Consider the following 17,127-nt stretch of genomic DNA (forward strand, 5'->3'; position numbering starts at 1 on the left):
GACAAAGTCACGCAGCTCATCTTCCTCTCTCAGGCTTGAGATCCCCATCAAGGGATCAATCATAGAATCCAGTAAAGACTTAGCCTATCCTTTCTTATGTTCACCCCCATCAAAGAACCTGGCTTCCACCATGATAGGGGAAAAAGCCCCCCCTTTCACATAAAGAACACTGCCATGTTTACAGAAATTCTGCCTCTAAATTGATCCCTAATGGTTATTTTACAGGATATCAACATTCCAATGATTTAGTTAGGAAGGAATCTTATTACCAAGATTCATTCTTTCAAACACAGACAAAAATAATAAATCCATGGCTTTAAAAACACAGACCAAAATAATAAATCCACATGTATCTGAAAATCAAAATGCTGCTGAGTATGTTTCACTGCCATGTTAACTTTGTAAGTCCAAGATAAATAAAAATCCTGGTAGTAAACAGTGGGATAAATTACATTACTATAAATAAAACATACACTAAAATTCCATTAGAAATTTTAAATCACCATGATATGGTTACCCCGGGGGAGTTGAGGGAGAGCGCTTTCTTAGAAACTGTAATGAAAGTTGCATATCCCACTATAGTTTTTCAGGCTACAGCTGAAAAACACCATCTGTTCAGTGACCAAAACTTACTATGCAACAGTTCACCTATTTTTAACTTTCTGACCATCAGAAAAGTTTTTGTTCTAGAAAGGACTTTAAAGGTCATTAAATCCGACCTTTCACTCTACACTAAATACTGCTTTATAACATCGCAGCTGCAGAAGTGCCCTACAGCCTCTGCATGCATTCTATTCCTCTGTGGGTCAAGAGGGTCACTGCCTCCCTGGAGCTCAGCCCATCTTGGTACTGTTCCAGTTTTTAGCACTTTCTACCTCACATCCTGTCTGATAAGCAGAAAAAGCCAGTTTTGTTTTTTGGGTTTTTTTCCCACAAGAAAGGCTTTCCCCTCTTACAACAGAGCAGGGTTCCTGGATTAGGATGGCATCTCGGCTGCATTGACCAGAAACCTGATTCAGTGCCTTAAACAAGGCAGGGCTTAATTCTTCTTATGTAACAGGAAGCCCAGAAGACAGCTCAAGTGAGAGAAGCTGTGGCCTTCCTGGCCACGACTCTATCACATAGCCACCTCAAACTTCAAGGAAGTATGGGACAGTGGGTATTTTAGCTGGTGACCAGAACAATATCTGGGTTATATCCACGAGGAAGAAGGTTGGGACAGATTTTGGGTAGGGCGATTAGCAGTCACTGCCACAGCCTGAGAGTAGTATCAGGTGACTAATATGCTAACTGACTGATGAAATCTGTCTTTCTAACCATTAGAACCCTTTAGGGGCTTAGGACAGGATTATAGAAACTTTTTTTTTTTTTTCTGTAACATCCCTTCAGCTGTTTGCACACAATGATCGTTTGTTTTCCTTTTCCCCATCCCAAGATGTCTCTTTTCCAAGTGATGTCTTTTCCAGGCTTGTCTCTGAAAACACTCCCATTTGTTTATATTCCAGGTGCGGCCTGACCTATAAAAAGTAATGCAGAGTCATCTCCTTCCTCCTGCTGTACACCATACTATTATTAACAGAGCCTAAAATCCCCTGAACTGAAACAGCCTGCTGTCAATTCATGCAGAGCATGCCTTGAACTCAGATGCTTGTGGGGAAGGGGTAGGGCCAAGGAAGGCACACATCACTGAGTACTTACCTTGTGACAGGCACCCCACCATCTCCTTTATAAGGCATCCATTCAGAAGACCCCACCAGGCCATATCAACCTCATTTAGCCATTGCAAGGCTGCTTTTATGGACCCAAGGAAGCACTTTACATTATCACTGCTAACCTCCATCCTCCATGCTATCAGGTTTAGTCCACTGCTCCTGAGCTCTGATTATTACCCCATGGACTATATATCTAGCATTTTTAGTTCTAAGTCACCTTAATATATGATTATCTTTGGTATTAGTTAGGATTGTGTTCAGCTGTAATGAAAAAAAAACCCAAATAATAGCTGCTAACATAAGACAGAAATTAATTCAAAAGTCTGGAAGTTGTTAGCCAAGTTGACATGATGTGCCGAAGTATCAGGGATGCAGGCACCTTCTGTCTCGTTGTTCCATCACGCATGTCTCCCAGTGTCAAGGTCACCTTGCTGTCCAGAATGGCTGCTGAACCTCTAGCCACCACATCTGAATTCCAGCTGGCAGGGAAAAGGAAATTGAGGAAGGAGTAATGGCCCTTCCTTTTAAAGACATTTCCTGATAGTTACATGTCATTTGCACTTACATGCCACTGGCCAGAACTGAGTCACATGGTCACAATTTAGCTGCAAGGGGGAGCTGGGAAATGCAGCCTTTGTTCAGGATGGCTATATATCCATTTAAAAACCAGGTGACTGCTGTCATCAAAGATTAAGTAAAAAGATATTGGGAGACAACCTATAGTCTTGGCCACTCCTTCCATTCTTCATCCACGTCAGTGGTAAAAACATTAAACTATCCAAGACAAAGGCAAAAAACACCAACAATAATAGGAGATAATATTTATTGAGCATTTACTATGTGCCAGCCACTGCCCTATGCATTTTACGTGTAATAATGTAGTTAATCATCACAAAAGCATTGTTAAGTTGGGCACTATTTTTTTTTTTTTTTTGCGGTACACGGGCCTCTCACTGTTGTGGCCTCTCCCGTTGCGGAGCACAGGCTCCGGACGCGCAGGCTCAGTGGCCATGGCTCACGGGCCCAGCCGCTCCGCGGCATGTGGGATCCTCCCAGACCGGGGCACGAACCCGCGTCCCCTGCATTGGCAGGCAGACTCTCAACCACTGCGCCACCAGGGAAGCCCTAAGTTGGGCACTATTATATTATAACTCCCCTGAACTGAAACAACCTGCTGTCAATTCATACAGAGCATGCCTTGAACTCAGATGCTTGTGGGGAAGTTGGGCACTATTATATTATTAATAATAATTATATATTATTATTAATAACATATATTATATAACTATATAGTATAATTATGTATAATTATACTATATTATACATAGGTGGGAAAACAGAGGCCTAGAGAGTCTGAAGCCCAAGGTCATATAGTTCATAAGGGATACAAGTGTGCTTGAATTGGAGCTCATGCTCTAATTAATCACTATAATGCATTGCCTTTGGGCAATGTGTGAGAGATGGAAACTTCTGTCTTATTTTGGCAACTGTTGTTTTGGGATTTTTTGTTTACTCACATCTGGAGTTGGCCTCCTCTACTGGAACCTCCTTTGGATTGAAATTAATTAGCAAGACTTGGGCTTGGTTCTTCAATTAATGACTATTCCACCAGTATACCTGCTCAGGTCTGCTTAGCTCCTAAGAGTCTTGTCCTTTGTAATTTGGATAAACAGGATCAGCTCCCAGAACCAGGCTTATGCTGAAGAAAAATGAGAGATATGACCTAAAAGACAGGAGAGCAAGTGTGGCAGCCCAGCAAACACATCATGGCAGTATGGAGGGCTGTATATAGGAGAGTTCAAGGGTTTTGGGTTGTTTATCTTTGCTGTTGAGTGTTAGAGTTCTTTATATATTCTGGATACTAGACCCTTATCAGATATATGATTCACAAATATTTTCTCCCATTCTGTGGGTTGACTTCTCATACTTTAAAAAATAGTATCCTTTGAAGCAAAAGTTTTTAATTTTGATGAAGTCCAATTTTCTTTTGTTGCTTGTGTTTTGGTGTCATATCCGAGAAGTTATTGCCAAATCCAAGGTCATGAAGATTCACCTCTATGTTTTCTTCTAAGAAGTTTATAGTTTTAGCTCTTGTATTCAGGTCTTTGATCCATTTTTAGTTAATTTTTGTATATGATGTGAGGTAGGGGTCCAACGTCTTTTTTTGCATGTAGATATCAAGTTGTACAAGCATCATTTATTGAAAAGACTATTCTTTCCTCGTTGAAAGAATCTTGGCAATCTTGTTGAAAAATCTGTTGACAACAGACACACACTTTTATTTCTGTCCTTTTAATTCTTTCTATTCTAATATTGATTTCGATATCTATCTGTATGTCATTATCCCATTGTTTTGATTGCCATAACTTTTTAGTAAGTTTTGAGGTCAGGAAATGGTAGCTCTCCAATTTTTTCTTCTTTTGCACAATTGTTTTGGCTCTATGGGCTTCCTTGCAATTCCATATGAATTTTTGAATCACCATTTCCATTTCTACAAAAAAAAGACGATGAGGATTTTGAAAGTGATTGCACTGAATCTGTAGATCCCTTTGGGTAGTATTACCATTCTAACAATATTTGCTCTTCCAATCCATGAATGTGTGTCTTCTCATTTACTTATGTCTTCGCTCATTTCTTTCAATGGTATTTTGTAGCTTTCAATGTAAAGGTCTTGTACCTCCTTGGTTGAATTTATTTCTTGGTACTTTATTCTTTTTGATGCCCTTGTGAATGGAATTGTTTTCTTCATTTCCTTTTTGGATTGTTCATTGCTAGTGCATAGAAATAAAACTGATTTTTGTGTGTGGATCTTGTATCCCACAACAATGCTTAAATCGTTTATTAAGTCTACTTGTGTGTGTCTGTATGAATTGTTTATGATTTTCTACCTATAAGGTAATGTCATCTGAGGAGAGAGATTTTCTTTCTTTCTGATTTGGGTGTCTTTCTTTTTCTTACCTAATTATCCTGGCTAGAACTCTCGGTACAATACTGAATAGCAATGGCAAGAGAGGCATGCTTGTCTTGTTATTGATCTTGGGGGAAAAGCTTTCAGTCTTTCACTATTGAGTACGATGTTAGCTGTGAGTTTTTGGTAACCACACTTTATCAGGTTAAGTTTCCCCCACTGCTGTCACAGTGATTTTTTTCCTCCTAAAATGCAAATATCATAAAGCACTCCCTTGCTAAAAGTCCTACAGTGAGTCCCCATTTTCTTCAGCATGAAATCAAGTCCCTTAGTATGGCCCAAAGCCACTTCAAGAGTGTCTGATACCCGCTGACTTCTCCAGTTTCATGTCCCCACACCCTAGAGTCACAGACACATCATTTCCCCACACATGCCGTTCCCTCCGCTGGGAACACTACCTCCCTTTTCCAAAAGGCTTCTTTGCCACAGCCCTGTGTCCCTGCCCCTCCCGCCTTCGGGCAGTCTCTGTGTTACTCCTGAGTTAACGCTCAGAGCAGCTGGTACACTAGAATACAATCATCTGCTTACCCCTTTGCCTTCCTAAACAGACTATGAGGTTTTGGAAGGCAAAGACTAGGTCTCTCATTTCTGTATCCTTAGTGAATATAAGACTTCATAAATGTCTTTGGAATAAAGACTACTTTTCTGTTTTATTTATATTTACGAACATGTCCTGTAAGTCCTAACAGAGGTGGCTCTACATAAGGATGAGGTAACAAATTCAGTTAAAGAATCAGGAAGTTATATGCTTGGACTTTACCAGCTCAGCTCCCCAAGCCCCGTTCGAGAGCCATACGCAGATTATTTTTGCTTTCACAGTAACTTGAAGAATGCATATACCCTCTTCCATCAAAGGATAACATTCTATATAAATCTTAGTGTTCTTTCTCTTTAGGTTGCTAGGACACTCAAAGTATTTAATGCTTCATTGTCCTGTAACTATATTAGTCCTAGAGTCTAGCATATTTGTTTCTTCCTGTTTATGTCTTTGCTTTTCTATTTTTATTTTAATAATCTTACTGTACATAAGCCTTTTTGGAAAAAAAGTGGAGCATAAATATGTAAATATATATGCTAAAAATACATTGTATGTATTTCTTGTTAGCAGAGAAGCACACAGATTGTTAAGGTGACAATGCAGAAGAGCAGAGTTAGAGCCATTGAGAAAGTTTGTCTGCAGTGACTTTAGCTGTACAAGCCATTGTTAGGTTGGGGTCTCTTAAATGAAAACCAGAAATTAGGTAGATTTCCTTCATGAGGGAGTGGAAAAAAATTTTGTTGGCACAGAGACATATTTTCAGGCCCTCAAACTCTTCTCCAAATGGCTCCTTCTTATCATTACAGAGATTTTGCATCAGACGGCACTGAGGAGAAAAGGTAAACATTTCCAATATTCAGTGAATTAGAGACTCAGAGCCTGGATGAAGTTGACCATCTGGAGCAAGTCCCTATCTTTAAATGAAGAAATGGCATACCCCACACTGAGCGTACACCTCCGCGATTCCTCTTCCCTTCCCCCCAGATCTAATTAGTCACCAGGTCTGTAAATTTCCCACTGGGATCTTCCCCTTCCCCCTTCCCCCTCTGTCCCAAGTCTCCACAGGCTCTAGGTCTGATTGAACGTGCAAAACTCCCATATCCTCTCCGGGGTCACCTCTTGCTGCCCATCCATGCATTCTTGGCTTTGGATTTTCTAAATGACTGAGGTGTCCTCGTGTCGCTATATGATGGCCCGTGCTAATGGCCCGTGCTATTCCTCTGGGTAGAATCCTCTCCCTTCCTCCCTCCTGCCCTCTCATCATCTGGCTCATTCCCGCTCACCTTTCAGGACACAGCTCAGGCAGCTTCTCCTAATAACCCAGCACCTCCCTATGTGCTCCTGAAGCACCTTCACGGCTGCCTGTCTCCCTCATTAGGCCGTGAGCTACTTCAGATCAGGGAGTAAAGTTACCAGAGTCCCAGAATATAAATCCTACCCACCAGAGCAGGTCTCAGGAAATGATTGTTGATCGGACGTGGACACGCTTAGCACACTGCTGTAGACACACTTAGTGAACGTGCACGAAACGGGCCTCACTCATAACAGTTTCCAGAGTATGAGACGTGGACCTCACCAACTTCCACCAGCCTGATGTTTCCCCCTCTCCCACCCCAATTTTTCTACATTTATTAAGTCCTTCCCACTCCTTCCTCTGTCTAATTAAAAAAAAAAAAATTCCTTATTCCATTTGGATTTGACTTAGATTTGTTTTCAAACTGAAAGCCAATTGTCCTAAACACTGTTTATTAAATGAATTCTTTCCTTTCTTATTCATTTTGAGGTGTAGCCTTAGTTCTTATTAAATTCTTATAAATAATAGAATTTGTTTCGGGGAATTTCTCTTCTACCCTATTGGCCTATTATCACTCGGGTTTAGTTGCTGTCATCTTATTATACTTACCTGGGTATTTGCTTTTCAACTTAACTATATTTTTTCATGTTAAAAAACTATAGAGCTTACTTCAAAAAAAAAAAAAAAGAACAATACAGGAGTATTTTAAACAAATAGATAAGCAAAGAAAAAATTAAATTACCCTAATGCCATGTCCCAGAGATAACTATAATTATCATTTTGATGTAACAAGAGTGGTAGCTGACTTCCACTTAACCATCTTGCCAGATTAACTGACACCTCTAGTCCTCCGTAGAATGTGCTGCTGACGTCCATAGCAAGCTGAATGGTCCCGGAGGGCGGCCTATGCACTGTTCTCAGCATCAGCGGACTGTGCTTAGCAAGAGTCAGGTGTGTTTATTCCAACATGTTATGCCAGGTGCAGTGGTTATTCAAATGGTATGATTATTTAAATATTATGTACATTGGGCTTCCCTGGTGGCGCAGTGGTTGAGAGTCCGCCTGCCGATGCAGGGGACATGGGTTCGTGCCCCGGTCCGGGAAGATCCCACGAGCCGCGGAGCGGCTGGGCCCGTGAGCCATGGCCGCTGAGCCTGCGCGTCCAGAGCCTGTGCTCCGCAACGGGAGAGGCCACAACAGTGAGAGGCCGCGTACCGCAAGAAAAAAAAAAGTTATGTATATTGATAAAAACAATGAGTATAAAGAGAGTAATTTCTAAGAAAAGTAAGTTGAATGCTTTGGAAAGACTCTATAAAGATAAGATACTAAAAATATTACTCAAATTATGTGTACATGAGAATTATAAACATTGGAAAGAAATAAAAATCTAGGAGTCTATACTCAGTTTGCTTCATTATTTAGCTTCTCTAAATTCTTGACCCATTTAAAGAAACCAGTATTTCACATTTTTACATTTTCTGGTGGTTACATTATTGGTATGTTTAATGCTGCCAAAAAAAAAAAAGACAATACACAACTTCAGAGGACTCAAAGAGTCATAAATAGAATACCTATGACAAAGTTTTGCCAATGATTATTTACTTGTTGTAGTTTTAAAGAACATTTCATTTATAAAGATTCTCCTCCTTAACCAAATTTTTCAATTAACCGATCAGCTACCAGTGCCCACAGACTTGGTTAAGAGAGCATGTATTATACCTTCAGTCATTTAAAAATGTATAAAGATATTGATTTTTACATAAATGAGATCATGCTATAAATACTGCTTTATCCCCCTTTTCACTGACTATATTGTAGACATTATTCCAAGTCATTAAAGATTACAACGTTTTTAATGCCTGCCCAGCTCCTCCTGCTGAAGTCCTATTTAACGTTTCCTTTTATTGGGCATTTAAAACTATGTACCAAAAATAAACAACCCAATCCAAAAATGGGCAGAAGACCTAAACAGACATTTCTGCAAAGAAGATATACAGATTGCCAACAAACACATGAAAGAATGCTCAACATCACTAATCATTAGAGAAATGCAAATCAAAACTACAATGAGATATCATCTCACACCAGTCAGAATGGCCATCATCAAAAAATCTAGAAACAATAAATGCTGGAGAGGGTGTGGAGAAAAGGGAACCCTCTTGCACTGTTGGTGGGAATGTAAACTGATACAGCCACTATGGAGAACAGTAGGGAGGTTCCTGAAAAAACTAAAAATAGAATTACCATATGACCCAGCAATCCCACTACTGCTCATATACCCTGAGAAAACCATAATTCAAAAAGAGTCATGTACCATAATGTTCATTGCAGCTCTGTTTACAATAGCCAGGACATGGAAGAAACCTAAGTGTCTATCAACAGATGAATGGATAAAGAAGATGTGGCACATATATACAATGGAATATTACTCAGCCATTAAAAAAGAACAAAATTGAGTTATTTGTAGTAAGGTGGATGGACCTAGAGCCTGTCATACAGAGTGAAGTAAGTCAGAAAGAGAAAAAGAAATACTGTATGCTAACACATATATATGGAATCTAAAAAAAAAAAAAAAGGTCATGAAGAACCTAGGGGCAGGACGGGAATAAAGACGCAGACCTACTAGAGCATGGACTTGAGGACATGGGGAAGGGGAAGGGGAAGCTGGGACAAAGTGAGAGAGTGCCATGGACATATATACACTACCAAATGTAAAATAGATAGCTAGTGGGAAGCAGCCGCATAGCACAGGGAGATCAGCTCAGTGCTTTGTGACCACCTAGATGGGTGGGATAGGGAGGGTGTGAGGGAGGGAGACGCAAGAGGGAAGAGATATGGGGATATATGTATATGTACAACTGATTCACTTTGTTATAAAACAGAAACTAACACACCATTGTAAAGCGATTATACTCCAATAAAGATGTTAAAATAATAAATAAATAAAACTATGTACCTTTCTTGATTTCCTCTTCGTGGGACTCACAGAAAACTTGGAGTTTAGTTTTATGTGCAGCCTAGGGTTTCTTATACAGTTAATCTCCTTTTCTCAATTTTCACATGCCTGCTTTAAAAACAATTTTTTTTTTAAAATTTGTGTTAAAATTGTTTCTTGTTATAAGTTGGGAGAATCCCTTCTGGCAGAGAGAATAGACCAAACACAAACCCTAATATCCTGTCTCCAAGTGTGAGGTTATAGTATGAGTTTGGTTGACAGAAAGCCCTTTTGTTTTGCCTTGAAGGCAATTCCTTACTGTCACCTCTCTGGTCTGACATAACCGGCCAGGGAGCTTATAACTACCTAGAGAGCTCTAAGACTTCTACTGAAATTGCTGATAAGCCCAGGAAGTGGTCTAATAGCTTAGCTTTGCTTTTTCTGGACTCCTGTATGTAACCTAGGTATATCTTCTAAAATTATTTTTCTCAGGATTTGGACAGTAAAGGAGGCACAATATCAAATTAAAGGCACGAAGTATTCCTTACCTTCATTGCTACTTGCAACAACTGAAAAAAATTACCAATAATGTGAAGAGGCCTGGCCTTGTGGGTTACTTCCACAACACCTGGTCAAAAATAGGAGGCCAGGGCTTTCCTGGTGGCGCAGTGGTTGAGAGTCCGCCTGCCGATGCAGGGGACACGGGTTCGTGCCCCAGTCTGGGAGGATCCCACATGCCGCGGAGCGGCTGGGCCTGTGAGCCATGGCTGCTGAGCCTGAGCGTCCGAAGCCTGTGCTCCGCAAGGGGAGGGGCCGCAGCAGTGAGAGGCCCACCTACCAGAAAAAAAAAAAAAGAAAAAAGGAGGCCAGAGGGCCTCATTAGGATGCTGGCTTCTTTCTGAAGCTTTCGACACCTCTAGGAGCTTTGAGCACTATCTGAAGCTGAAATTTCAACCACAACTTATATATTATCCTAAAGTGCACAAGCAGTATGCCTCTTAAAAGAGACCCTGTGGACGCTTCCGTGGTGGCGCAGTGGTTGAGGGTCGGCCTGCCGATGCAGGGGACGCGGGTTCGTGCCCCAGTCCGCGAGGATCCCACGTGCGGCGGAGCGGCTGCGCCCGTGAGCCATGGCCGCTGGGCCTGCGCGTCCGAAGCCTGTGCTCCGCAAGGGGAGGGGCCGCAGCAGTGAGAGGCCCGCGTACCAAAAAAAAAAAAAAAAAAAAAGAGACCCTCTGGATTTTTCTTTATCGTCTAAAATTTGAGATTGAATACAGATTATACTTTTCATAGCCAAAGAGAAAAAGAATATCTGGGTACCTTTTAGGAGATGTGAGGCTTTTCACAGGCTCTTTCATCACTAGGTGGTCTATGGAACAAGAAATTGTGTACGTTGGCATCAGGACCACGCCTCCAAAAAGAATTAACAGTCCAGATTGGTTAACATTCTTTAGTATCTCAAACACCTGTAGTGTCTGAGGACTCCTCACAAATGTTCTCTAACAACTTCTTTTGGCAAGCGGGTATAGATAAATAACTAGGGCTACGATCTGGGCATTGCTCACATTTGCTAATGAAAAGCAGTCTGTACAGAAACCTCTCAAGAAAAATCCAAAATTAAAAAACAAATTGGGAGAGATTTATTGGTATTGCAAAAGGTCTTCCACTTAAGAACGTCCCTTTCTTAGTCCCCAATATCACTTAAAATAGGATTAGTTTTAAATAAGCTTGATTTTTCCAAACTTTTCAAGCTTGTTGAAAAATCAACAAGCTTGATTTTTCCATAATTTACTGCTTAAATTATGGCACACCACAGTTTCACCAACTCACCAACTTAGCACAGATCCAGGCTTCAATTTATGTGCAGGGCACTGTACCAAGCACAACGAGTGATTTCCATGGTAAACGTTATCTAACAGGCTTTTCGTCTCTGCCTGATGATTGAATTCAGTTGCAACCTTAGTATTCACAGAGTGACTCAGACTCCAGCTAGGAAGTCTGGCTGGGCAGTGGATGAACTTTGTACTTCGGAAATTAGGTTTTATTTAGTACATTTATGTTTCATACTTCAGGGATCCTAGAACATGCTGAGATGCTGGAAAGAAATAGCTGGTCAATTCCAGGGCACCCTTGCAGCATATTGACCTAATCTGAAAACAAGATGTTGCCCACAATCAGTTTCTATTGCAGCACAGCAGAATACGCCACCCCCAAATATGACTGCAGGAGTTCAGGACATGCCGCCTCAAAAAAATGCCACTTTGTTGTATTACTGTGAGCTGAAGGCACTTGAAAAACAGCAAATGTGGGTGAGGTATTCTCTGAACTCTCCTTATCTCACTAGACAGATTCTCCAAAAAGAACTCAGATATCATAAATCCCCTTCTCAGGAGTTTCATCAACCAGGGGAGATTGACTCTTATCACAGAAGAGCCTAGAAGTCGACACCACACCCAGACACACTTTGCCATAAGCTATCATGCCGCCCAGCTATTCCTCTAAGGGCCCATTCATCTTTCCTAAAAATCATGTACTCTCCCCTAAGAGGCCTACATCCTCTCTCCCCTTTCCCTATTAAGATGGTATTTAAATTTGAATTCTAAGCCACTTAGAGGAGTTACTCATTTTTCCTGGGTATCTCACATGTATACCTGAGGTATACATGTTAATAAACTTCTGTGTGTTTTTCTCTTGTTAATGTGTCTTCTATTACAGAGTCTCAGCTAAGAACTCAGAAGGGTAGGGGAACAATTATTTTCCCTCCCCTACACTATTCATCACCACCCTGGGCATGGGAAAGTGCTACAACACAGTAGACAATGACATTCTTTCCTATAAAATTTTATTTATTACATAAAAAAATTCTATACATTTGTTAGACTAAAATACAGTTTTCGTTATAGTTCTGGTAACTGAGTCAGTACACAGAAAACTTAGCATTAGATCAGCACTGTTTTTTCTAGCTCATATTTCTGCACAAGGAAAACATTTCAAAGCTCCATTTCATATAGGCTCATTGTACTCTGAAGCCAGATGGAATTCCATCCAATTCAGAGCTCTTGGAAGTTAATTTCCCAGCAAGATTTGATAACTCCAGAAAGTTAATTGCTTCATATACATATTTTTAAAGTCCTCTGAGAGCACAACACTCTGTAAATTCTGCAGTGTCAATAATGACAGTCACAAATACTACAGGGCTATGACCATGTCTGTGGGGCATGTTCAAGCACCTACATGTTTGTTTCCCCACCTGAATACAGTGTAGTGACACTGTAATAAAGAAATAATAATAAGGAAAAAACTCAAAATAATGCTAAGGTACAAGATCCCGAACCAGGGAATTCATGGAAGACTTAACCATGATCCTACAGTTTGTAATGGACAAAGACCGGACATGATACAAAAATCCATTTTGACACTGTGAATAGGATGCAAATAGCAAAACAAAACAAAACCAAAAAGACAAAAAAGGCCTCAGATTGAGAAATATGTGGCACCACAACATACCTCTTATGCTGGATTTCACAGCAGTGAGATGTCGAAACACACTGATGGGCATTTTCTGTTCAAATCTCCCCATACACTGGATGGGATCTGACTGGACGGGATGTTAGGCTCAGAGCCTGAGAGATGAAGAGCAGGTCCCTCTGCATTGACTGATCTTTCAAACTTGGCTGCTTTATTCTAGGAGCCTATTCTAAACTCAGGAGTTCAGGAAGGCTGTGCCAGAAAGTACTTAAAGTTGGACTTTTGGTCTTCAGAAGATATGCTTTTGTCTTTGGTTGTTTTCCCAGAGCCCCTGTCATTTTGTTAGGTGCCCTCTACACTTTTCTCCCCACTCTTGTGTTAGTTGTAGCAAATCGGATCAGCTAACAACCTCCTGAAGTTATTTCACTGGGTACCACATCTTTAGAAGTGCATTCAATGGTCAAGAATATTCTGAGACAGTGTAACTGAAACTTCATTATGGAGCTCCCAGTACCCTTTTATAGGATGGACAAAATCAAGAGAACCTCAACAGCAACATAATCTAGTAGCACTAAGGCAATACAGTAGAAGAAAGGTAGCTTCCCCCCGTGATGTCTTTGAAAATCAAAACCAGCCAAAACAAGGGGGCCAAAGATTCTGGGAGAACACTGCTAGAACCCAGAGGAAGGGGAAAATTTACTCTGTAGTCTCTGTCTCCAATCATCAGTCCCAAAGCTGTCCTAGTATTGTTTCATTCCTATGAATCACCTCATACAATTTTGGAAAACAATCCTGGCTTAATGATCCATGTGGTAAATGAAGGAAGTGCTCACATTTTCTAGTGGCAGGTAGAATGGTCTGCAGGATGCTGGCAGGACGTTCACTCCAGTCCTGTGTCCATTCATTCCTCAAGTCTTTTCTCTTTTTTTGTTTTTTTCTTTTTATTTATTTTTGGCCGCACTGTGCAGCATGTGGGATCTTAGTTTCCTAACCAGGGATGGAACCCACGCGCCCCCTGCATTGGAAGGGTGGAATCTTAACCACTGGACCACCAGGAAAGTCCCTCAAGTCTTCTTTTCAATGCTTACTTTACTCACATAGAATGATTTAACACATTATTCCTCAAAAAATAACTAAAACTAATTTCCTAGCTGATGGGATGGGTGGATCAGATTCCTATGTGAAACTCAGGACATTTCCTTTAGGTCATACACTTCTATGACAAAAAGACATCAAATATAGATACTTACACCGGACTTAGGCCCTTTTCCACCCAATATGGGAACTTCCACCTGTGGTCTCTTCCTTTGCTACTGTGGAAGGTTCAATAGAGCTCTTCTGGGGTTGTGGGGTGGGGAGGAGAGCTGACTTTTCTATTTTCTTCACCAGCCAATTAGGACATTTCCACTGCTTTCTTCAGCTTGAAAATGTAGGTAATAGTTTGATGTCTGACTATAGGTCATGACCCCCTGGAATCAAATCTTAAAAAACCTCAAATTCCTTTAAGGATGTCTGCCTGCTTTTTCAAGGGCCCAGAGGACACTTCATATAGTGCAGCAAGCTTCCCTAATAGTAAGGTGTAAATGTGAAGAAACCCACATGCTCCCTAAAGAAGGAAGGTGATGTGGATGGGGGGAGTGGAGGCACAGTCCCATGGGCAGTGGTCCAAGGCTGCTCTAGTGGTGACCGGAAAACACTCAAAACAGGAGGGAACATCTCACTGATTTACGAAGGAGAAAAAAATAACTTTTGAATTTGTCCCCCCAGCATCTGCTCCTCCAACTTTCCACTAAAAATTTTTTGTCATCTATGGACTATGGTAAGTTTGCTAATTTATCACCATCTTCAAATGTTCTTGGTCGTGTTGACAGAGATATATTTTTAGACAGTGATCTAACTGCTAGCACTATGCTACAGAGGTCATAGCTGAGTGACAATAATAAAGAATCTAGTGTTTTGGTAGACGGATGATTACAGGGATTCCCTATTCATTTCTTCTTGGATTTCCTTGTCCATTGCGAATAATTTGGTACCTTGCCAAAAATTCATCATAGGACACATACATCCTTACACCACCAAGGAAAGAACTCTTACTGTCTTGAAGATTCAGTGTTGACGTCCTGTTTTTCATTCAGATTAGTGTGGTTTTGATTTTCAAAGCTGGTACTAAAAGTTTTCAAGTTATAAAAAGGATTCCAGACAACAAGGTCCTACTGTATAGCACAGAGCACTATATTCAGTATCCTATGATAAACCAAAATGGAAAAGAATATTTTAAAAAAGTATATATATAACTGAATCACTTTACTGTACAGCAGAAATTAACACAACATTGTAAATCAACTATACTTCAATTAAAAAAGAAAATGATTCCAGGTCTGAAATTGTTAAGTACCATCTTAAAAGAATATTCAGTGGAGGCCTAATCACTACTTTATTTCAAAACACATTATCAAACCAACTTTACAGCAGCCTCAGACTTGTGTTCCTTAGGCCCTGAGGGGATGGGGGTGGGGTGGAGGCGGGCAGTCTCAGGGTCTCGAAATTCTATTAGTATTTTAAATGTTCCTAAGTAGGCTATGTGACTTTGAGAGAAAGGTAGTTCATTGCTTTCATAAGCTTCTCAGAGGGGCCCTTGGTCCCCTCAAAAGAGTAAGAACCTGCTTTTGAATATCAAATACTAAATTTGGGTCTTAGCAAATAAAAGTGAAAGATTTCTGAAACGTTTGGAAATTACAACGTTTTCATGTTCAGCTAGATCTTGACTAGACCATGAGTAACCTGAAAGCTTTACTATTCTGAATTCCCTGGTCTAGAATGTTTATTCCTCAGGAAATCATTTATATTGTACAACTGGTATCAAAACTGAAGAAAATAGCCTAATATTTGGGTCCCTAACAACTGCATATCTTTTCCACAAGTTTACTAATGAATTTCTTTAAAAAATATCCAACTTAAATCCTGCTCATTTAATTTAGAAAAGTGATAGCTGTTCATGTGATACTGAAATGGAAGCATCATTTGTCTATTTTTTACACATATAAAAATCAAGGAGATGGGGTGGAAGAAAGCGTACTATAGTATTTCCATAGAAAAGAAAGGTTTTCCACAGAAATTCTCAAGTTTAAAAACGCTGCATTGAAGTTTTTTATAAGAAAGATATCTTCAAAGATTTAAATCTTGGATTAAAAATTTCCTCTTAAATTGAAATTTGGAGAATAAGAATTTGACTCAAATTTATGAAACGTGAATGGAGGAAAGCGTGCTATTTAAAATTTTTTGGTGTGTACAATGTGTTTAGCTTTTTATTTTGTTTTCTAAGTTTGCTAGCTTTATATTTTCTCTTGGCACATTCAAGCATCCTACTTTTTTCACAATTTGGGCTATGTGTCATTAAAAAGATAAGCTTATTCTGAAAGTAGCCAGTGTATATGAAGACTGCCTACTTTTCAAATGGGCTAACATGTATTCTTTAGTACACAAAGATACATGAATATGCATTTAAAGCAAAAGGCATTCTGCACTGTGATTATAGAATACACAAAGCTCTGCTTTATGCATTTACTTACGAACCCACAATTTTCCAATATATATTCACAGACCACATCTTAAAAACTCTAGGCAAGCCATTATAGTGCACTTTTATCTATCAGATGGAGTATATGAAAAGAATACAGAGATTAACGTGGCAGGTGCATTGATAAGCCTCCAGATTCTGAGGATTTTGTTTTTGTTTTTTTAAGTGGCGGTTAAAACGCAGTAGAGAACTTATTGAAAGGTGAAAACTTTAAAAGACCTTTCTGAAGGAAACTTCTCAGAGGCTGTGTTAAAGGCTATTACTGGAAACTCCAAAAATTCAAGAGAGGTTACTGCTGAAAAATAAAATAAAATGTTCAGGTCACCATAATTGGCAGCTCTGGTTTCAGAACTGACCCCAGAATTCTACTTTGAAGGCCAGGAGACCTCTTAAAATGGCCTTTATTAGCTATTAGTGGTGCTTGGTGGAAATGGTCGGGGTCTTGAGGGCACTAACATGGCCTCACAAATATTTGGTGCCTGTAGTTTCCATAGCTGTTTTAAGGGAGAGGGTGGGAGGAACATTACTCTGGTTTCAAGGGGCTCAGGACCCCTATAAAAGGGGTCACCTCCTAACCACCCCCTACTGGGGTGAAATCCTGAAACTGCCCTGGGAAGATAAGGGAGCCCTTGGCA

General features: G+C 40.2%; 1 protein-coding gene across 2 annotated transcripts in view; it reads right to left on the minus strand.

The window, feature by feature from the left end:
- Positions 1-17,127, minus strand: part of SLC44A1 (solute carrier family 44 member 1) — a gene marked incomplete at both ends in the record, with an annotated part of 214,177 nt that overhangs the window by 36,949 nt on the left and 160,101 nt on the right. Inside the window, one exon of one of the 2 annotated variants that reach the window (XM_082657025.1) lies at positions 10,768-10,816. The exons of the other annotated variant lie outside the window; for it this stretch is intronic. Within the exon in view, the coding sequence (XP_082513151.1) occupies positions 10,808-10,816 (9 nt within the window). The remainder of the gene's footprint in view (positions 1-10,767; positions 10,817-17,127) is intronic. 2 annotated transcript variants of the gene reach the window in all.

The sequence above is a fragment of the Grampus griseus genome (genome assembly GCF_964374135.1).
Source record: "Grampus griseus genome assembly, chromosome: 6".
NCBI lineage: Eukaryota > Metazoa > Chordata > Mammalia > Artiodactyla > Delphinidae > Grampus > Grampus griseus.